This window comes from Cydia splendana, chromosome 4 (genome assembly GCF_910591565.1).
Source record: "Cydia splendana chromosome 4, ilCydSple1.2, whole genome shotgun sequence".
In the NCBI taxonomy this organism is placed as follows: Eukaryota; Metazoa; Arthropoda; class Insecta; order Lepidoptera; family Tortricidae; genus Cydia; species Cydia splendana.
This window is the reverse complement of record NC_085963.1, coordinates 1,140,902-1,165,181: the sequence shown is the minus strand read 5'-3', so window position 1 is coordinate 1,165,181 and position 24,280 is coordinate 1,140,902. Positions and strand designations below refer to the sequence as shown.

General features: G+C 32.9%; 1 protein-coding gene across 4 annotated transcripts in view; it reads left to right on the top strand.

Moving 5' to 3' along the window:
* LOC134789638 (uncharacterized) overlaps positions 1-24,280 on the top strand; it is a 275,518-nt gene that overhangs the window by 208,909 nt on the left and 42,329 nt on the right. For all 4 annotated transcript variants that reach the window (XM_063760225.1, XM_063760227.1, XM_063760226.1 and 1 more), the window contains exon 4: positions 19,948-20,020. In XM_063760225.1, the coding sequence (XP_063616295.1) occupies positions 19,948-20,020 (73 nt within the window). The remainder of the gene's footprint in view (positions 1-19,947; positions 20,021-24,280) is intronic.

Sequence of the window (24,280 nt, the reverse complement as noted above, 5' to 3'; positions counted from 1 at the left end):
TTTTTTTATGAAGGACAACTCATAGAAAATAATATTGGTTGTATAACGTTAATCATGCAAAAAATTAAACGTTATGTTATGATGTATATCTATATGTACGACTAAAAAAATGCATTTCAATTTAACAACATTAAATACGAAAACTCTTCTGCGTTCATTTAAACTCTGGTTAAGAAACCTTCTATCGCCTTTAACCTTTCAAATTCAGAGACGTTTCAGAGAAACACGAATATAAATTGGCCAAGTAACCTTTTAGACTAAACGGATTCCTATTTAAATACATTATTTAAAGATACTAAAGTCATAAGTTTATGACTAGAACCTAAAGTTAAAATTAACTTATGTGCATTACAATGTAAGTTCTTAAAGAAGACATTTATTTAATATATTAGCGATTTTACAAGATGATTGTGAAATCATAAGTATCATGACAAAACGATTAAAAGTTTACATTTTTCTTATCGTTCGACGACAAAGCTACCACAACAGCCTTTGACACAGAAATCAGTGATTGACAAGTTGCTAATGTAACAGATTAAAAAGAAATCAACTCGGGTCACAATTCAAGGCTCATTTCATTTGGTACACAAATCAGGTTGATTTAGACATGGTCCAAAGGGCTTGACAATGCTAGTAAACTTACAATAGGTATCACGATGCTGTGCTATCTAATTTAGCCGATTTAATACTACGTTAACCTTAATTACGTTCATAAAACCTTGTCAGGAAAACGAACAACAGTCGAGTTTTCGAAAGAATTACAATTATCGTATACAATACGACTTCGGAATGGCAGTTCCTTTCAAATTGTAACAAATTTTACGATGGGAGAGGCCTTGGCATTATTTGAGATGAATTAGGACGGATGGCGGCGAATTGTTGTACAAATTAGAGATGAGTTCAAACGTTTAACCCTTTGTTAAGAAACCATTGGGAATAATGACCAATTTTGCAGGTTTTATGAGAAACAGACGATACAATTTGCTTTTACTTTCGAAATTATTTCACTGGAAGCAAGATGCTCGGAAGAAAAAACACAAAATTACTTATGTATCGGCAAAAACCAGTAAAAATTTGAAATTGTATAATTTTGAACTTAACTTGGGGCATAATATTCAAAACTTGCCTAGATAGGTAAGTGTTTATATGTGCACTTTTCATCAATCAAAATTTTACTTAAGGTATGTATTTTTGAGATATTTTTTTCTGTATGGTCTTCATTGTAGATAAGTAATGTATATTTTACAATAATATTGAACAGTTAAATAAAGCTCCAATATTTTAAAACGTGCCACAAAAACAGGCAATCATCTCTGTAACACGAAGGAGCCTATCAGATTAACCAAAATCTACAAAGCTAATAAGTTTCTTGTAGATATTGAACTTAGCATGAATTACGAATTACTACTGACAGCCAAATAATCCTTTGACGGCTCAATTTGTAAAGAGTAAACAGATTCTATCATCCAATTTGTAAACTAATAGATTGCTAACTGATAGTGCCGATAATTCTAAGAAATATTAAATATTTTATAGAGTGTCTAATTGCTAAATAACTGTTCAAGCAATTATCATTTAAATCTAAAATCTTACTCATTGACAACTTCTAAATAAAACGTGAAACTTTAAAATTTGTTATAAGTATACTTACGTATTTTTAATTACGGTGACAGTTCATATTGTTTACGGTTAGGTAATACAAAATTATTTTAATGGATTACATCGCGTATGATGAATTTAAAATACATCTAACCCTTTCAAACCTTGTTTTTACAGTGTGTATTTTAAATTCATTATATTCCGTTATCCGTTAAAAACGTTTTATTTCATTATAATTATCACGGTAACTAATCGAAAACAGTGTTTTAAATACTGTTTAATCTGTTATATCATAATCTTCTCCAAATTTCAAGGGTAATGATTCTTTAACATGCGCACTAGCTTATATTGTTTTGCGATCATGCAAATCTTTAAGTATGACAAAAATGTACCGTCGTGACAACCGTATCCTGCTCGAGCTGGTTCGGTTCAGTGGGTGTGGCGAAGGTCGCCAGGTTCGATTTTGTGCGTGAACTTTAAATCACTTTGTCGCCGCTTTCTTTATCGCATGCTATAAATGATAGCCATATTCATCTTGCTTGAAGTATGAATAAATATTGCACTTATGTGAAGATGCATTATTTTTACACTTGTTGTTTTTGGACGGGTGACGTTTTAAAGCGATTTTGTGTCGGTGAGATTCATAGTCTGTTTAATATGTAACTATAGTCAAAGATTTTATTTTTTATTCAAATTGAATTTATAATCGTTAAATATTATTTTAGGTCGTTTTTCATGAGCTGTACTGTAATACTGTCAATTGGTACTTTAATCAATCTGTACAAATAAAGTGTTTTCAATTAATAAATCACACACAAGTAGTATTTTCTTTAACTGGTTAAACTTTCAGATCTGTAAAGTATGTAACTGCATTCGATACCAGAATTTAAATATACATTAAACCTTAGTCAATGTATAAAAAAGTTGTAGCTGTGCATAACAAACATGTACTATATCTTATCGAAAACTTGATTAGCATATCTCAGAACAATTTTATGATGCAGATCACCTATATATCTTTTTTGAGGATGGCATATCATTAATTTTAGACACCCTTTTGCCAAGTGGTGACCATTCAGGCGTAAAGTGAATACTTACTGTTATGTCTGTCATATAATGATACTTTGTATTTATCATTTAATAATGTTAAACTCAAATATCACGGCTATCAGAACATCGTACATGTAAAGACGACTTTGGGCACTAGATTGTAAGGTCGTTTTTAAAACCAATCTTGAGTCTGACATGAATCTGATCAGGTAGTCCAATCAAAGAAGTAGCTTAATAAATATGGATTATACTCGTATGGAAGGAAAAATATAGAAATTACAATTTCGTTCAAGGATAATTGAGAGGGAAGCCATTCAGTTCGCAAACAATCATATTCATGGAATAAAATCAATTTTTTTTTACCGTTATCGAAAATAAATCCGGGAAAACCAGCATCTTTTCTGTGGGAAATACAAAAGTTAGTGATTTTAGATACATTTTCCTAAGACTTTCATCACTACAATTTTAAACAAGTAGAAGATTTTAAGGCCGATAAGTACAAAAATTAGTCTTGTCGTTTATATTTATATATCCACAGGAATGTCGCCTCACCTCGTCCTAAAAATTTTTTGGCACATAAGTTTTATGATGCCACTTGGAACAGGCAAATGGTTGGAAATTTCATACAAATCCACTCTCCATTGATCGAGTTAATACACGAGTACGTATTTCATATTTGCGTTGACTCGTGTTTGCCTTTGTGAAGTAGTGAGATATGATCTCAATCGTTAGTGCCGTGAAATTCCACTATTGTAGCTAGGACATACATATTGGTGTAAGGATTAGTTCTAGTTTATTTAATCAGATTTATAAACGACTTGAAGTTTGCAGTAATTTCTTAAATGGATTTATGGGTCATAATCTGAACCAAATTCTTAGTTTTTATTTACTTCACAAATATATAATTGTAGCAGCTTATTGATGTATGTTTATGTCGTGTGTTGTATCGTAGAGTTAAAACCACTTACTTGTCAGATTTTAGTGAACATTCTTAACCGATTTCGTAAAAGGAGAAATGGCTTTAAAATAATAATTTGTGTTATAATATAACACTTTAAACTCTCTTTGGTTGGAAGTCGAAATTTAAGGTAAAAACAATGAAATTATATCGCGATAGACCCGTTTGTGCAATTAAATATGTAATAATTTGTGTAATTTGTAGTCGAGTTTAAACTTTTCAAAATGTCTTACTTTTTTATGCCTGTTAAGTCTGTAACAAAGTAAGAAAACTGAAGTATAAAAAAGTTAATAACGTTTTTCTTTCTGTTCCAGGTATGTTCAAAGATGGTATATTTTATGGATGGAGGTAAAATTTAGACTAATCTGATATCATCAGCCAGACCTTTAATTATGCAACTTAGACCATCGAAAGTTGAATAAAATCCTAGGTATACTAAACTCCGGTATTTCCGGACTAATACGACCTTCGCACTCTTATCCTAAAGGCCAGCAACGCACTTGCACCCCCTCGGGTGTCACATGTGTCCATGGGTGACGGAAATTGCTTAGCATTAGATGATTCGTCTGCTCGTTTGCCTCCTTTTACATTAAAAAAGTATGTTTTTCATTTATTTTGGTATTTTTTATCTATTGGTAGTGTTATTTTAGTTTTTATTGAGGTAACTATTTTATTAGTAGGCTCTTTTTGATTTTAAAATACATTTAATGGGTATTAAACGTTACGTGTATGTAAACGCCTACTAGTAAAGCTGTCAATATCAAAATACCATACTTCTATAAATCTCTGAATAACAGGCAACGGCAAATACCTATGTTGAACTTTAACTGAAATGTTAGATCGATATTTCGTGTACAATGAGTTATTGTGGCATTATTCCCCAGTTTGGATAATGGGGAACGAGTTAAGGTTAACAATATGTTTTTCTCGTTAACTAGTTTATATTTATGGTCTAGTGAAGATGTTTCGAAATATTTAGATTACAGTTTTATGAGATCGACGTAGTTTATTTAGGGTATGGTGTAAGTACTTGTTTATTTTTCTACCTGAAGGCGAAACGGGTTCGATTTCGAATAGCTTCCCTATTCTACTTTATCTTATAGATATGGCAATACATTTTTAAAGGTTTCTTTACATCAAAAAATCTCATAGACGCAGTTTTATTCAAAGTACCTTCTTATCTGTAATTAGATATGTTTTGAATCGGGATCGTATACGAATAATTGTGATTTTACTAAATGTTTGAATGGCTATCATCCGTCAATCCATCACCGGAGCGGCAGATGACGCTGCCCAGGCTTCATGATACATCTACCATATATTCTCTTCACGAATCGTCGCCCGGGATGAAATGACCAATGCAATTTGTATGGCCCAGGGTTTAAATTATAATTAAAATTATATTCTGAAAACTGAATAACACAACTGTTGCAACAATAGGCCTCCGTTACTTAACCCGGCTGAACCAAATGTGCCTTGCTCCATTTCCTAAGACCTAAGAGAAAGCTGTAAGATATATCTAACTAGACCACTTGGCAGTTTTATGGACTATTACATCAAGATACTACATTATAGCACTGTTTTCGTTATCTTGTAAGGGTTAGGTACCCTAACGCGTAAGGCTAGTAAACGGCTAACATTGCCCTAGGCTAGGCACGCTGCGACCATTAGTGCCTAGGTAATGGCTAGTTTCTAAATCAGGCTAAACTGTCGTAATGTCTAAGCAGTGAAAAAGGTTTGTTTTTATTGTGAGTGATATAACTTGGTATTGGTTTGAGAATGATGTAAAATTATTCAGGCATATCTGTCTAACTAATTGCAGATTATGTACATTTAGCCAACATAATTTACTTCCTACTTTATTACTGTTATTAACATAACGAAGTAAATTATGAACGGATTATTTTTCGTTGAATGCTAATTAATTAGTGTCTTTAAAAAACTATTAGGTCTATCTCAAAGTAGTAATTGACAGAAATTTACTTAGGTACCTACTTATCAACAAAGGCTTTCTGCCTCGTATAGCTAAGCTGTGGAATAAACCATCACCCGCGGTATTTCCGTACCGATATGACCTATAAGAAAAGAGCGTACTTCCATATTATAAAAGTTTTAATTTAACGTTTAAGTTTAACGGCACCCTAGCCTAGTCGGTAGTGACCCTGCCTACGAAGCAGGAGGTCCCGGGTTCGAATCCTGGTAAGGGCATTTATTTGTGTGTTGATCACAAATATTTGTTCCTGAGTTATGGATGTTTTCTATGTATATTGTATATTATATAATATATCGTCGTCTAGTACCCACAACACAAGCCTTATTGAGCTTACTGTGGGACTAGGTCGACCTGTGTAAAAATTGTCCTACAATAAAAAAAAATTAGGTGTGTAGTGTCTATTAGAGACGGTAATTGCTTACCATCGGGCGATTCGTCTGCTCGTTTGCGTCCTATATCATAAAAAAGGCAGGAGTTAACCATCGAGTAATATAGCGTATGTATGTAACATGAAGTAGTCTGACATTCTTCAGAAACAACTACCTATAAGTACTAACATCAGTAAAAACAAACCGCTGTCTAATCACATCGTAACAATTGCACTCAAACAATATAAAAAGAAAGTACCTATTGACATTATAAGTAATTGCCCTGCCACAGATACCAAGTAGAGCAGCAAAAAGTATTAAAAGCAGAAAGAAAGTAATAGCAACTTGAATAAATTGATTTCACGCGTGACTGGTCTATTGTAGTTTATGCGGAAATGCTACATAAAAGTTGTATTTTGATCGCCGTAGTCTTTTCAACATAAATCATGGTTCCGATTTTCTATGGAATGCAGTTTTTTAAGGTGCAGTTAAAGTGATTTCGCTTTAGTCTGAACAAACTTTTGTAGCTCTAATAAAAAAGTTGGTTAAAACAACTTATAAATAATAATAAAAGCCCGGACGACGGGAGCAAAAATGCACTTTTCACTAGTGCTTAATTAAATATCGACTATTCTATCGACGTCCATACGAACAATTTGAATTTGAATCAATGAATTTCTGATTCAAAAATTGTTCGTATGGATGTCGATAGAAGAGTTGATTTTTAACTAAGCACTAGCGCACTATACTACTAGTGAAAAGTGCATTTTTGCTCCCGTCGTCCGGGCTTTGATAATAAATAAGTATTTTGGGGACAATCTTACACAGATCGACCCCAAACTAAGCAAAGCAAATGTAATGTGTTATGATATACATTATACACATACATATGTACAAAAATACATACCTCTATACATAGATTACATCCATATCTCAGGAACAAATACAAATACACAATGAACACACAAATAAATGCCATTACTAGTATCAAACCCGGTACACAAACAACAAATAAAAGGAACAAACAAACGTAACAAGTTAAATAGTTTACTATAGTAATTTGTATACGGGGCGGAACATTTTTACAGACTGAGAAGAAAGGATAGTGTTATCTAAGTGATCTACAATCGAGTTATTATAATCGTAAAGCTGGATTAAAAAGTATAACAAAATCATTAAAATGAAATATTTTTATATCAGTGACAACCCTACGAAGTTACTTGCATTTTAAATTGACACATGTCATGTCATTCAATAGGATCTACTTGCTAGGGTTGAAACATACAGATTTTCGCACTAATGTTTAACAAATTGTATCTCAAAAACGGTTAGAAATATTAACGTGATCAATAAGTGAAAAATAAAATGCGTAGCCTGAACAATTCCTAGTTTGCGTAAAAGTCCTTAGTTCTGTTCCACCCGATATACAATTATAACCTATCACTGACTAAGATTAAAAAGGGTATGTAGGTATTTAAAAAATACAAACGGCTCATAAACGTATGTATTCGTATTTAAATTATGTGTGTTGTAGCAGCAATGTTCTTTTCCCACATTATTCAGATTTGTTTTCACACACCTAAGTGTTAGAAAAGGAGTCGATAGAATAGCAAACAGTGCATAAATGAGCTTAATATTTACATCTCGTGAGAATAAAACTCTCTGTTTCACTATCTTATTCACATTTGAAGTCAGTAAAAGTGTCTTAAAGACGATATGTGACGGTCAACGGAAAAAAGGACCGTATCGTTTATTATGGGTACAGATAAAACCTGGTCTAACTGTTGACGTGTGTATTATTTTGTATTACTATGTTCTTAAGGTATAATCTAAGCCATATCTGATATAAGAAGGTTTTACATTTATTTTATTTTAGGGACTTTATGATGATTTTAATACCGTCTAGCAAATATAATTTGGACAAGCCTATCGAGCTTAATTTGAGACTATTTCACCGATTCCTTGGTACGATTTAAAGAAACAAAAGGTTAATATGTTGCCAAAATATGCAATCTAAGTGTCCTTTTTATGATTGCTCAATTGAACATCCACAGAATAAATGTGGTGAATTTTTATCTTTACATGAAAACGACTTTTTATGCAACATTTTGGATTCCCGTCAATTTCTGACGCAAGCAAAATGAGGGAAACAGCTAAAAAGAATCTACAGAAATCCAAAGCCTAACGGACATTCATGGCGTTGAACCATGGCTAGAGCAGGTCGATAGAAACGCTACATGATGGTTATATTGTATACCAAAGTCGGGGTTGTCGTAAGTAACATGCCATATTCTCTAAAAGGCCACCATGCACAAATCCAAAACTTTTTTCCAACTAAAAGAAATTATTAGACTATGCCCAGATGTTTCGCTTTACGAATCATTTATGTAATTGCTGTTTACATAGTACGATTTTTTTGTATAATATCTCGTCTTGTTCGCAAACCGCGAATTTTCTTGTAGTATTTGTCCAAAATCGTTGTAGTTACTCGCGAGGATTAGGTAAATATTGTCCAAACCATATGCTTTACGTGATCTCCCGGGACGAAATGTTACTTATTATTACAGCACTAATTAAACTATATGTGTAATGTTTTAATAAAAATATAATACCAGAAAAAACAGCTAAGTAAAGTTGTATCCATAATAAACGATACAGTCCTTACCTTATGGCGGCAGGCGCTTAAGTCGCATAGCGCCGCAATAATATTGGAGCGGAATTAATAATAATAATAATAGCGTAAGCGCCAACCGCCATAAGGCACCTTTACCCGTGGGACGTCACATATTTTTATTCAAAATATAGAAAAGAGAAGAGGGAACGAAAAACGGAGCAAGATTTATTATTAACGGATTTCTAGCCTATAGTTAGTCTATGAAGCAAGAGGTCCCGGGTTCGAATCCTTGTAAGGGCATTTATTTTTCTGTTTATTTCTGAGTTACCTATCGATGTTTTATATGTATATAAGTATACCCTTTAAAAACCTGTACACTCCTTTTTAAAGAACCTCATACTGTAGTCCCTTGAGTAAACCTCGGCAGGGAGCTCATCATTCCACAGGCGGAGCGTCCGCGGGAGGAAAATTCTCTTAAACTGCACAGTGCACAAACATTTAGGTAAACATTTCTTAAAAAGGCCTTATATATGTTATTAAGGTTTAGTTTAAAAAGCTAAGTTTATTCACCCTCCCGCAGTTTCTAAATATCACTGGAATCATGAAACACAAACAGAAGCATTTAATTTAAAAAACGACACATTTAAATCAAATATACATATTTATCTCCGATAATTTAATTCGAGCCTAAATACGAGTCGTGCTCTCGATCGAGTCGATCGAACGCAAGGTGACAATCTCCTGCGCATCGCTGCGATGGTCCTTGGCACAGAATCATCCATATTGGTTTAATGTCATCCGAGCTTTGTGGAAGATCTATTACATACTTGGATAGTAAGGTTGATCCGTTTTAATGTTATTTGGGTAGCTTTATACAAGTTACAATATTAAAAATAGGTATACATATGATTATGCTTCACCGGCCTATTATATGCGACACAGACTAGTATGGATGACCTGATGGACACAGTCGAACCAAAACACAAGTATTAGCAAATGTATGAACTCGCAATAAATACTAATAAAAAAAGTATAAAAAGGCCCCAACTTGAAGGACAGCCACTCTTATCCCGCAGTTGCACTTACCCGTATTGACCTTATAGGATGACTGTTATAGTAATTGGCCTTGCCTAACAAATCAGAAATAAAAAGCTAAAAGAAGTCTTATTGTTAAGAGTGACCAATTATTACGAGTATATAGTGGCCAATAACTATAACAGTCACCCTATACATATGAACTCAGGTAAAATCCAGTGTCACGGACCCAGCCATTGTGTTGTTATATACCGCTGACACTGCCGACCTACAGCGGACATCTTTACGTGGACTTAGAGCAATTAAAACCATTCTAATCTGATGATACCAACGGAATTGAGATTTCCACATTTATATATATGGTGACAACAATACAATACGTATTTAATATGCAAAGTTTAATTATCACTTTATTAGGTACATCATCAGATGTATCGGACCGGCCAAGGTGCCCACTAATATCTGAACACGCCTCTATTGTCAAGGCGTTAGAGTGCATGTTCAGATATTTATGAGCACCTCGGCTGCTCCGATATATTTGATGGCGACTGTACAGGAATGGCCTTAGTAACTTATACGATACGATCAGAGTCTTATTTCACGATTTCGTCCTTGCAATGGAAGAGCGAAGGGAATAACTGAAATGAAACTAAATACCAAATAGTATAAAAATGTTGTTTGCTTATTTGCTTTATAAGGTAAACGTACTGGTGCTCGACGCGGTCCCAGTACATGACATCTTGAAACTTAAGTCATTGTCAATAGAGGTGACGGCGAGGTGTCATCTATTGGGCATTAGCATGTCGAGCACTAGTTCGTTTACCTTATTCATTGTTTAGAAATAGAGAGTACATATTTAGTTGCAACACCTAGTTAAGAGCTATTTCTAATTTGTTTAAAACTCTACGTTAAAAAATCAAAATTATCGACAAAATTACAACAGCATAATTAGTAAATTTATCTAACTTATCGCAGACAGGCAGACTTTGCTAAAAACTATACTGAAATAAATTCATCCGTTTTGGAACAAAACTGATCTCAGTTTTATAAAACTAAGCAATATTTTGAAATTCAATTAATATTCAAAAAGTCTCCGAAATTATTTATAAATAGGTGCTGGATAATTGGATATGCAACTGTATTAGGTACGTATATAGTTATTATAACATTCAAAGGTCCTCGGATTATTCGGCTATATTCAAATTTTTCAAGTTTGATATCAATTTCATATCAATGTTATCGTCCTGCTCTCACTTACATATCTATTTATCTATGGAATGCCGGATCTTCCACTAAGTATAACATGATGGCATCTTAATTGTGGTGCCGTGGTCACTATAAATTTAATCTGTCAAAAGCAAACATCACTGTCATGTGATATAACATTTCCGAAGTAATTTGTAAATAATTACACTCTCGATATGGTTGGTTATGATTTGAGGTGTATTATAGCAATTATTGTACCAATGTCGATACTTTCTCTCGCTTAGTGTGAATTTCTATTTCATGTTTTATCCTAAACTATTAATTTTGAAAGGAAAAGTGGAAGGTGAAAAGTGGAAATATTCACGGTCTCAGGCGATATTCGAATATGCGACTCCGGGGTGGTTATGGATTTGTCATAAATATGATCTGTCCGTGTCAAAAGTGACGTCTATGGTTGAAGAAATGTCACTTTTGACACTGACAGATCATATCCATAACAAATTCAGATGAAATTCATATCCTTTTATTACAAATATCTGGGAGACTGAGCTTTGCTCGGAAAACATAAAAACTCAAAAATGCGCGTTTTCCCAGAGATAAGACCTAGCTATGTACATCGTTTAATCGCCCCCGAAAACCCCCATATAGCAAATTTCATCGAAATCGTTAGAGCCGTTTCCGAGATCCCTGAAATATATATACACAAACATAAATAAACAAGAATTCTCGTTTAAAGGTATTAGATAAGTGCACAACACATACGATATAAGGAAGTCCCTAAAGACTCCGAGGTCATACTTTCGCCACAACGTAACATGACACCATCTTCACTAAACCTGTTGTCATGTCTCTGGACTCTGGAGTCGTTGAACATTTTTGTACTTAACCTGTACGGATATGATGGTCGTTCTTGTCTACGTGACAGCGTGATAAAACGGTATCCGTCACTTTCTATCGCGCTCTGTTAAAAAGTGACGGATGATTTGTCACGTCGATAAAGCCATCCATAATAGGCCATGAAAGGAGATATATCATTTATGACAATTTTTCTAACTCCATAGACGCACTATTAGGCTGTTTTTTTTGGCGGAAACCTCATGTTAGTGCTTGACAAAATGACTTGAAAAATATTTTATCGATAAGTACCTATCCAGTGTCACTCAAAATATAAAATTAAATAAGTATCGGAAGTGCCAGTGACTAGTTAGCATTGCGCCGGTTGGTCCATAGAAAAATCATTAGGTATAAATAAATACATAATTACATACCTAATAATCGTGTTAGATGATCTATGGTGAACCCGACCAAAATCTTTGTGTTGTCATGTGTTTCTTATAATAATAAAATACGAAATATTTTATTTCCTAAGCAATGTGAGTCCGTGTGCTTAGGTATTCGAATTGGGCCTGTTTGATATTTTCTTGCTACATACATACTTCCTCATAAAGTTCAGCAAACCTTATTAATTATTTTAAATCTACTCTCACTATAATATACAACTAGTAAATACCAGTTAATGGCACGCGTGTCAACTAGGAAACAATTTACCGATAGATTTTCCATCCGGAACATACGTAATTGTGATAATATTCAAGTAAATCCGGTACTGAATTCCTTACTTAAAACGCCGTATCTGTATAGTAATACTATATTGACATAAGCCCTTTTTGCTTGAGGTTTTAAATATGAAAAAGGCGTATGAGTATATGAGCGCTATAGCGGCATACGCCCTTTTAGTTTAGGCCGGAGCGGGCAAACAGCTTTTACTTAATAGTATGGATGTCATTCCAATCGCTTTCCGTGCAAAGGCGCATTAAACAAGCTCTCTGATGTAGTTATACTGCATAGTTCGTGTTCGTGTAGTTTACCTCTATATTCTTAAGAGGATTTTATTTTTTATTATTTATTATTTTCGTAATTTATTCTTTATTTATTCATAACAATAACATTATTGTGTTGACAATAAGCTTAAAATTAAAAATTAACACTACATTAAATTAAATTACATTAAATTAAAGCTCAATTAAGTGATCCCAAGCTGGTGATATTAATGAAAGTATAAGTATAAGTATATATATTAAAATTCAAATTGTAATTGTTTTAATTAAAATTGTATCATGTCAAGGAATAAAATGTAAAAAAAAAAAAAAAAAAAATATATATATTAATAATTTAAAATTTACTAACTAAGATATGAGCAAATTAAATAATATCATCAATTTGTTTGTTAATTTATATTTTGGATTTGTAAGTATTTACCTACTTACTTTTATTCTAATTGTGTTGACAATCCTTATTGGAGCTATAATATTATTTCATTATTATTGTTATTATTTTCATTTTTATTTTATTTTACTTTGACGATCATGATAGAAATTCTTATATTTTTGACATCAATGCAAATTTATTATGTAATTGTCTTTCATGAAATAAATCATCTAATCTATACTAATATTACCTATACGTAACGATACACAACACGCAACTGAAAATAAATCGAAAATGTTTACGGGTTAGAGTTTTTGTTGGAGTCTGCCCTTGCAAATTTCTTCATGGCATTTGCCTTTGATCAAAACATGTATAAATTCAATTTTGCTTTCCTATAACAGTTTGAATTTAGATTTTCGCGGAAGGCTGAAATCACATGAAATAAAAAAAATTGAATATGAATTCGGAATTTTGAATTCACCCGCGTCCGCACAGCTAATAGAATATCGAGGCGCGTGCTTCCGCGAGCGAACGAAAGTCCACATTTATATTTATCGATAATTGTTCGCTTTTACTTTCTTTGTCGTATGCAAATCTGTTGGTACCGTTGTTGAAGTAAACTCTCCGTTTTTTTCGTTTCACTTTACCGTGAAATTTGTAATCACTTTCATAAAACAGGGAGTTATAATTTTTCACAAAAAAAATGCAAGATATTTAATATAAAACATTCAAGTAATAAAATGAAAAATGTTTTCATGATCATTATTACTTTCTGATTTATTGATGGGATTTTAAAAGTACACATAAAATATATTACTTTCATAATAATCGTTATCTAATATTACCAATTTACTGCAATACGAATGTTGATGTATCAATTTCAAGAATTTTATTGCGTTCATTGGCTTAGTACTTTTATAATAGATATAACAATATGTATACATTTTTTTTCATCCATTTAAAATTTTCTAATAACAAAAACAGTTTGCAAAGTAAAGATAATAGATAATTGGTTTTGTTATAGATTATTTATTACATATAATAACAATCACGTCATCAACGCAAACTTTACACGCTTCGAATAATTATTCCAATATTCGACATAAATAACCTAAAACATGAGTTTCTTGTGAAAAGTCGTGCTCGTTTTTACACTAACTTCAAACTATAAACTTCCGTGTGTAGCAAAAAGTTAATCAATAGGTATAAATATCCGCAGTCTATTTGTTTACGCCTATTATGCTTGTCAAAACAATACAAGATTTTATAAATAACAAGTCACAATGAGGTAACCAATTAAACAGTCATGATATCGTGGCATTTAATTTTGAGCATTGTCAAATAAAGCGTAACCTTTTTTTATAAAGTGAGTTATCTTCTATTTGGAAACAATTAGTGTAGAAATGCGTTTTGTTATGTATCTCGTATATCGATGAACGAAAATATTATCGATAGTCGATAGTTGATTTTCTCGACTCGCGAACAGCGCTAGTTCCCGTTTATCATTGGCAATGCAGATCAATGGCAGCACTTTCTTCAATGGCTTATGTTATGGAACAGCCTATGGTTAAACTATTAAGAAAATATCAAGTCATGGCGATAGAAATCTGCTACAGTTATAGGTTATAGGTGGTAAAATGATTTGACGTTTTCTAAATTATGTGTTATGGAAAGAAGCGTATACTTACTACGAGTACCTATGGCTTAGTAGAGCTAATATTAAACTAATTATTGGGGGTAAGAGAAATTATACTTAATCCCTCACATAAAATCTGCACATATTGAAGTACTTATACCAATTTCCATGTTTTCTACTGGATAGAACCACATGTATTATTAAGTATTCTGAATCTCAACGAATAATCGTAAAAAATAACCTGTTAAAATTAGCTCCGCAATATACGTATGTATAAAACCAGAAGGACTTTAGCAACAAATACTGCAACGACTGCAACGCTTATCAACTTACTGTTGCTACTTTTGAAGTAACCCCAATGCATCTTACAATAAAACAACGGTACTTTTTACCACAATTAACTCTTAATCAAAAAACAAACGAACATCTCTCCACCATGAAAACTCACACCAAATGAACCGTGTCTGAAAGCAGTTAACCAAACAATGGTTTTGCAGATTTCATGGTACGCGGCCCGTGGTTCCGTGCCTTGAACTTGGCTGTGACAACCATGGGCTGTGTCAGCCATGGACGTGACTGTGGAAAGTTCCGGGACATTGTTGGTAGGAAGAGGAAGAATCTAGTCGTACTAACAATACTTTATATTTGTTAATATTTGCGAAAACGGGGCTTAATTGTTTTATAATTATCTCCAACGTATGTATATTCAAGTTGAGAACAAAGACCAGGTAGTTAAAAAGACTCTAGAAGATATTGATGTCTTTAGCCAGTCTTTTCTGCCGTTGACAAGTAGCGATGAAAGAGTTATATATTTATTTATTTCTTTGCGGGCAAGTGTTATCTCTTAGATATAGTTTTTACCGGTTGTGTGACTAGTATACACAATCAACTTACAGTAAAGTTATTGACATGGATCTCTGTCTACACAAACAAGATTTTATTTGAGAAAATAGCCGATCCGTAGCCCTACCTTGTCGGCGGTCTAACAATGCCATTACTGTAATTAATCAACCGCTTTACCTCGTTGTTACTAAGGTTAATTCGTACATTTTTTATCAAATATAATTAATGTAAAAACCTATTTACAATTACCATGAAATGCCTTAAAATGGTTGTCAAGTAAATATAAAATTAGTTCAAAAATAAGGTGACAGATTTCTGTTGAACATTTGTAACTCGCTCTTCTGCACGTAGCACTGTCCGATCACGATCTTTAAATAAAATCATAAATTACCTACATAAGCAGCATAAGCATTCAATAATAATCAATACATCTGATCCATTTGCTACTACATATTAACATGTTTATTACCTACACAAAAAAATAATTACCATAACCTTTATAACTTTATTAGACATAATGGTTCATTGACCACTCTAATTTAAAACACAAACTGTAATTGCACTCTACAAACTGCTTCTTTCCTTGTAACATGCCAATCTAAACCAAATCAAACAAGAGAGCCAATTCCGTTTTATTAATTTGATAAGATTTTGATCTTATTTTGCCTTTGAGTCCTCATTCGGTATCTCACGTGCCCAATAAGTGGGAAGGAAATTTTAATGTATTTCCAAATTCCCTTTTTTTTTCAAATTCCAAATAATAATTATATTTGTTATGAGACAACTAACTCCTGATTTCATTACGCCAGCACCCATCACCGTGAGCCGCTACACTGAAAGAAATCTTTGCATAAGAGTAACAATAGTAGATTGTTAACCAAGGGTTGAAAGGCACCCATTTCTGTCGAGGTAGTTTGGCGCTCGAACGCAGTGAGAGCGCCAATAGTCCGAGACAGAAACGGTGCCTTTCACCCGAGTTAAACACTCTACTTTTCATATCGAATGCGAGGAAACCAAACAAGACAAGGCAATTTCGCAAAATCAGTAATTGAAGTACATAACAAACCTACGGCCATGATTTTTTCCTTAGGACTTACTTGCAATCGGAGACTTTACATGCGTGAAGATTAATCACCCCTAACGAAAATCATTTAGATTGCAATATTTACGAAAACACACATTTTTTTACAAACTACAACAATTTTAAAATAATTTGTTCATTATAGTATGAAAATCAGCGGGATTGCCTCGTACTTTTTTAATTTTATACTTTTTCGTTCTAAAAGCCGCAACAGACTACCGGACCGCACCGCGACCATGGTGCGCCGCACCACGTCATAATATTATAAAAGTATTTTTAATATTAAATAACAATTTAATTAATAATATAAGAAACTTTTATCTTGTATTTTATTTTATTTTAATGAATATAGTTCTAAATAACTTTAAAAACCAATTTAATATCGTACAAACGTTTAACTGTGGCTGTATAAGATTCTGCCTTTGCTCATTTACGCAAGCGTAAGGTTTAAAAAAATATTTTTGGTGTATTCCTTTTGGTTCCCGCTTTATGAAATCGAGTAAATAGAATTCAACGAAAGAAATCAAGAATAATTTGTTTTTAACAAATTACTTACATCATTTTTTATAAAAAAAGGATCAACGTGGGATTTGTAAAATTAAAGAATTACCAATTGTTCCAGACGAGGAAATAAAGACACTATTTTTCCATTTTGTTTCCACCCAGTTGTTCATGGGACGGGGACGCAGAGGAGTACACCACTTTTCTGCGCTAGAGCATAAACGTATCACTTTCTGCGCACCTTTTAGAACAACAACGACCCACTTTCAGAGCATGAGATATGAAAAATGTTTTTGTTACTACTTACACAAAAATTGGGCCTTACGAAATATGTATTACTTTTGTAACAACAAAATCGATTTTAGGATACTTATCTATTATATTGATTAATTTATTTTCGTTATTAGGTATTTCAATTAAGTTGTTTTTTATTACACAGTGAGTTTGGCTAATTATTTTTTCTGTGTAATGCTTATTGGTGCTCAAGGTGAAAGTATATCAAAATAAGATCAAATGCATAAACAGAATTTGCCTCTAAAGTATTAATTCAGTTACGTACCTATCAATTTATTCCCAAGGCGACATAAGATAAAAATCCTTGCAATAATCCTACACTTCATCGAACACTATAATTTACGTGCCTCAGAAACCACAATTTCATTTAAACAGGTCGTGACTTGAAATTGTTAATCACGAAATAACACATAATCGAATTAGATATGAAACAATCGAATTAATTTTCTATTTTATCTGACATATCCTTGACTGGATCACGCATGTCGAGTTTGCTGGTAATGTGCGGGCAGTGAGCGTTAATAACAGACAGTGGGCAAAGTCGAGGTCTTTCTCTATGTATTTACTGTTAGTGGGCAAAGCCGAGGTGTTACGCTATGTACTTACAAGTTTGCATGATACTTCACACGACAGGATGTTGAAAACGGGGCGTGTCTACTTAATTCCAACTGATCTGCTTTTTCAACAGGCAACATAGGTACTTACTGATGTGCCTTCGGATATTCGGAAATTTAACAAAATTGTGAAATTATACCACACAACCAGTCCCCAATATCGTGCAAAATAATAACGTAGAAAAACCTACACCTAGGTAGGCAGGCTAGGTAGGCTTACAGGTGTAAGCCTCAAGTTCAAGGCACCCTGTATATACAGGGTGTCCAATAACATTACGGGACACATGCTAACTGTATCTCAACAGTCTCAATCAACTCTGCGTAATCGGTAAGCAGGCACGCGACACCACCAAGGTCTCCATTCACCTACACCTGCTTAGCAAAAAGGCCGTAAATATGTTTGGAGGTTTGTAGGCACTTGTGACGTTTTGGTTTTGGGATCGCGCCTGCGCCCACTGGTTCGACGACCCACTGATATGCAGTGACATTATCTAGACGAACTGTACCTTGAGGATTAATTAAAATATTGATAGGAAGATCCAATAAGGCTACTTATAGAGACTTCTACATTTATGGTAAAAATGATTCCAAAAAACGCTTAAGTTTAGATATAATTTATTTTTAGTACCTATCACTGTTTGTGTTTACTTACCAAAATGGTAATAAAATATTATTACCAGGATAATATATAATATATAAGACTTAAAAAAAGAGCAATAGGTACGTAAATAAATAAGGAACTTATCTATTTAACAGAATAAAGTCTCATTCATGTTCAGAGTATCAGGAAGATAAATGTTTTCACCATGTTTTCATTAAAAAACAAAGAGCTCCAATGTTTTAACTCATAAATATTAGTGGATACATCAAGATGCTCGATATTTAAGTTCAAATCTCAAATGCCACTACATATTTTTAGAAGCTCAGAAGGTATTAGAAAGAACAAGGTCAAACTTCTAAGATCACAATGTGTAAGCGTGCTAATACTGCTCAACTTCCAAGCCCTTTCTAAACTTGACCTACATTGGTTATTGTTACTATATCGCTTACCAGTTGTGTTACATGACCATACAACTTATTATATATCGCAACGTAAACTAACGAAAAACAATTTTAAATTGATTAAAAACAATCAAGTCATTAAAAAATGCAATCGCAGGTGTATCATTTGAAACATGCTAGCGGCGTCGGTGTAACATTTCTATTAATAAAATTATACCATCTCTGTACGACCTTACTACGTAGTTTCGTAACATTTAAATGTCAAACTCATTCGTGCTATACAAACACCCGTATTCTGATTCTAAATTCTAAACGCAAAACTGTCATGTGAAATTACTTTCGAAAGAAATCATTTAGGGACGGCTTCCATTGAATAGAAAACTGCATAGTAGTGACCATGGCCAGTAGAAATAGCCGTCTGTAGGCATTACCAGAACAACGTACTTGAGTTGAATTTCAATGGCGTTCTCAGAGCAATGCCAAGGAACGGTTTTAAGAAAACAATATTCCTATTGTATTCTTAATTTAAAACGTCGTAAGTCTCTATCAAAGTGTTATAAAGATACGTCTTTTTTATTTGGATTATATTATACGGCAACGAAATACTAATGTGAGCGAATTCCTATGCCGTCATTCTACTATTTGTTACATGAGAACCAAATGTCGAACTAGATTTAAGTGTCTAACGGAATTTTCCAATAGAAATTATTCACTATTCACGAAAAATATAAACATGCTATGGTATGCAAAAGCATTGAATAAAACAATACTGGTAATAAAGATGGGGTTTTTACGCTTTATAAAAATATCTTGGCAAGCTCCCAACTCATAAAATAGTCAGATCAAAGATATTGATATTGAATACGTGATAAGAATAATGTAAATTTTAAAAATATTTTCTTTTTTATTATTTGATTTGCTAAGGTTTGTTTTGTTTCTTTACAGAATCGGCCTTTGCGGGTTCGACAATCCTCACAGAGACCAGAAGACGGAAGAATTAAAAAGACATATAGGACAGGTAAGAAATTAATAAATAAAAACACATCAAGTTATATGTTTCTGGTGCCCGGATAGGTTTAGGGCTGATTTAGACTGCGCGCGAACTCGCATGCGATTTTAATTACATCGCGGACTGTTGGTTACGTCCAATTCAACTGACCAATCAAAACCCACAATGTAATGAAACTCGCATGCGAGTTCTCGCATCGTCTAAATGAATCCTTAATATTAAAAACCATAACTAGAAAAGGATCTTACTTATCTGAGTATTTAGGTACTTAGCTTATTAATAAGCGCCATTTTGAATATAATTTCCGAAAATACGACAAGCTAAAGTATAGTTTGTTTGTTAACAATAATTTATAGAAACTACTCATGCTTTTCCTATTTATCATAGTCAATCAATCATAATATATTTTTAAACACCTTACTTTATCGACAATACATACATGTATATTTCCATTAGAATGAATAATTAGAAACTTCGCTCATCATTAGCCGTCATCCATGACACCTACGCTAAAAACGGACATGACCGATCGACTGTAACCGCACGGCTGAACCGAACCTTTTTTTTTAACCCTAAATTGAGTAAATATAAAATGACGTAATTATGATTAGCTTCACCAGTGGTCATGCAGGCTATGAAAAATCTAGAACAGAAATAATAATATATCAATTACAAAAGTTTCCAAAAATTTAAAAAGATCTCGGAAATGTCAAGGAAATTTCATAGGGATATAGGAAACTTTCATTTTGAAAAAGGATAATTTCGTCCCAATACAAAAATATGAGTAGTTTCCGAAATTGTTGTGTGTGTAAATTTCACAATAGGTATTGGACATACACAATATTTCCAACGGCACATCAGTAATCGCTTGCATATAATAGCGTCATATTTTCATAGAAAGGAAATTAATGTTTTTGGTGGCAGACCGCCACTGAAAATTCCTCTTCATTCCTCTTGGTCTAACTCTGCATACTCTGCATACGCATCCGGTTTGCCCCGATCTCAAACTTTTTTTTCTTTGATTGAACCAACAACATTAGAAGACCAGCCATTAAACAACACCCGAGCATTAAGAACAAACGCGGACGGATAATGTTGTATTACGACATACGTCGGAAACAATTACTACATAAAAGGTTGCATAACACCGAATGCCATAATTAGATGCTTGACAGCGGTTGATGGGAAAAAGTCGTTGATACACTTGCGTTTCCGAGTTACCTGTGGGCAATTTTGCTAATGTAATTCAGTGCACATTTAACTTTAGGGGAATTTTAATAAATATAAATTGCAGGGTTCTAATATTTATTAAAAAAGGATCATAATAAAAACTCGTGACTATATCAAAACAGTGCCGTCCAATAAAATGTGATCTAAGAACCATAACATGTAACACAAATCCGTTATAAATAAACGTAATGAAATCGGTTCATTCGTTTTGAAGTTATGATACTATAGACAGACGTGCAGATATACAACAAACCTCTTTTGTGTCAGATTAACAAAAAATAATTACGAGTATAATACATTTCAAGTTATCAGTCGCTTCTACTGAATTAAACAGGAAGTCTTTGTTCATAAATTCCCCAAAAACTAGTGCGTATGCTCAATTTTTTTAATAAAATCTGCATCAAATGAAGCTAACCGCTAACAAAAGAATTGAATTAGAGAGACAGCTTACGATACAGACAACGTTGCAAACAAGGATATGGAGCAAAAACATCCAAGCTAAATTTAAAATGAAGAACACATAAAAATCCTTTTAAGGATCAGACTAACACGACATTGATTGAAAACATAGACAACAGAAAATGATAATCAGGGATCTTGTTACGAAATGTTTCTAACAATAGGATCCAATACATTTTGACATTCAAATGAAAATGATAACGAGATGTCTAAGACAAGGTCGGTACCTTGGCAAATATTGATTTGGAATCAAGCTTTTAATGCGATCCTAATCTAAAATGCTCTATTCACTATAAGACCTGTAAGGAGATACGATATTTTAACTTAATCCAACAAACTTTGATTGTATAGATATGCAATTTAACTCTAGATGCCTTGGATAAACAAAGAATCGTTTTGTCTTGATGATTAATACGTTTAAATTAGATTCATCAAACATTAAACGTAAGGCCAGAAGCTGGGGAGATGTTATTGCCCGTATCTAATTTTGGTGTTCTTGAATCAAATGACCTATTTAGAACAAATCCGTTCCTATTTAGAAAAAAATGTTGTGTAGGTTTGAATGGATTTTAGACTGATCCCCACATCAGTTTTCATTTGTCTAGTTCAGATCCGGTGAATATTACTGCCCTTTGAATTAGAATTGCTATCTAATATTTTCTGTATTTCTGAAGATTGATTGACATATATAAAGATGGGCGGAATAAGTCGTTATAGTCGTTAATGGTTCAATTTTACAAATGAAGACTGAAATGAAAATGTTTATGTTTCGACGGAAGTCATTGAGACTAAAAAGGTCAAGCAATTTTGTTATTTATTGGGTGGTCCGTCATAAAACCCATAAACTAGTTCAAGATCAGTAAAACCATATGCCATAAATGTCTAATAAAGTAGTTAAAAATCCAATTAATTAAATTGTAACCACTCAAATGAATCGATTATAAACGCACGGGTGCCCGTCTGGTATTCGAAACTGCCGCGACAATTAAGTCGGGTTTCGTCAAACTAACGTCCTGTTTACTGACAATAAGTAAACCTTATTGCAAAGACTTAAGGTCGACCGATGTTTAGTTAAGGGTACTAACCACTGAACTGAAATGTTGCTCCACTTCCTAAAACACTACCGGCAATTTTGCACTTGCAAATGGCGGATATGGTATGCCAATCGATAACGTTCCTAATGGCCTTTGCAGCTATGCTAATCGCTCATTTACTGCAATCATCACTTTAATTAGTTTTGACGTTGGTTACTTTGTTGATTTATTAATTGTTAATTTGTACGGACGTGTAATGTTGAAGAGGGGTCATTTGCAACGAAAATTACATAAATATACCATACAAAAATAGCTAACATTCGTAACGAATGTTAAGAAAAAATTAGACTAAGGTACAAAAAAATTGCAAATGACCCAGAGATAAAACAAGGTTTAATGGTACCTACTTTTCAAACTAAGGATATAAAATATTAAAGGAAAGTCAAATACTTTTTAAAATGTTAAGTTCTGAATAAAATTTATTAATAATAATAATAAAAATGTATTTTTTATTGTTTTTATGTGTTTTTGTATTTTACTTTTATATTCATGTTATAAAGAACCTAACTTATGAAGAAAAATAAATACAGATATATAATAAAAAAAACATTAACAGTAACTATGAATTAAACATTTAAAAACTGAGCTAAAATTAAAATAAACCTACCTAAAAATTAAACTAATACTTATTAATATTATATAAAAACTAAACTATAAGTACTAATAAAATATGTAGATGAAAATAAAAAGAAGGTATAAAATGTTAATGAAGCTTTAAAAAAAAACACATCAATTTGAAAATTGATATAAACTTATAATTTATCAATTTTATCATCCAAACTGCATAAGTATTAATCATTCTCATTGCCAAGCATCAAAAGCGATATTTATTAATTTGGTACTCACAAAACCTTTTCCGTGCATTGTCTAAATCGTTCCCAAAATGTGAATATTCATAAAAATGATTTACTTGACATGCTGTAATCAACGTGAGACTCAGCTGATGTCATAGGTCAAAAGATTATTAGAATATGTTCTATTGTTGATCTCGAATGCTATAAATCAGAAGAAGATGAAAAGTGTTAAAGTAACAAAACCGAAGAATCGGTTAACCTTGAAGTATTTGTTGATTTGTTGATAAGGATTGATTGTGATGTCATCGGTCGTAACGGTGAAGACAACAAATTATAGAGCTTTTTATAGTATTGATGATTAATTATCGTGTGGACGCAAATGTAAACATTGACTTCGCGTATAAGAGTCTTAAATGATGTTAGACTAAGTATGTAGTCACTGGTCAATTAAGAATATATCGAAAAACTGCTTATGAGCTTAATTAAAATTTGAAAACGATAAACCTATGGAAGGATTCATTTTTTGAGTTTTTATTTATGTATCAGATTTTGCGCGATCAATATTTTGCAAACTTTGCCACAAATATGGCGACCGTGCAATTCCTTACATCGGAATTCACTCTTTATCTTATGCCTTTTCTAACTCGTCGGTAGAAATCGGTGATCGAATGATTAAATTATTCGGTCAAATC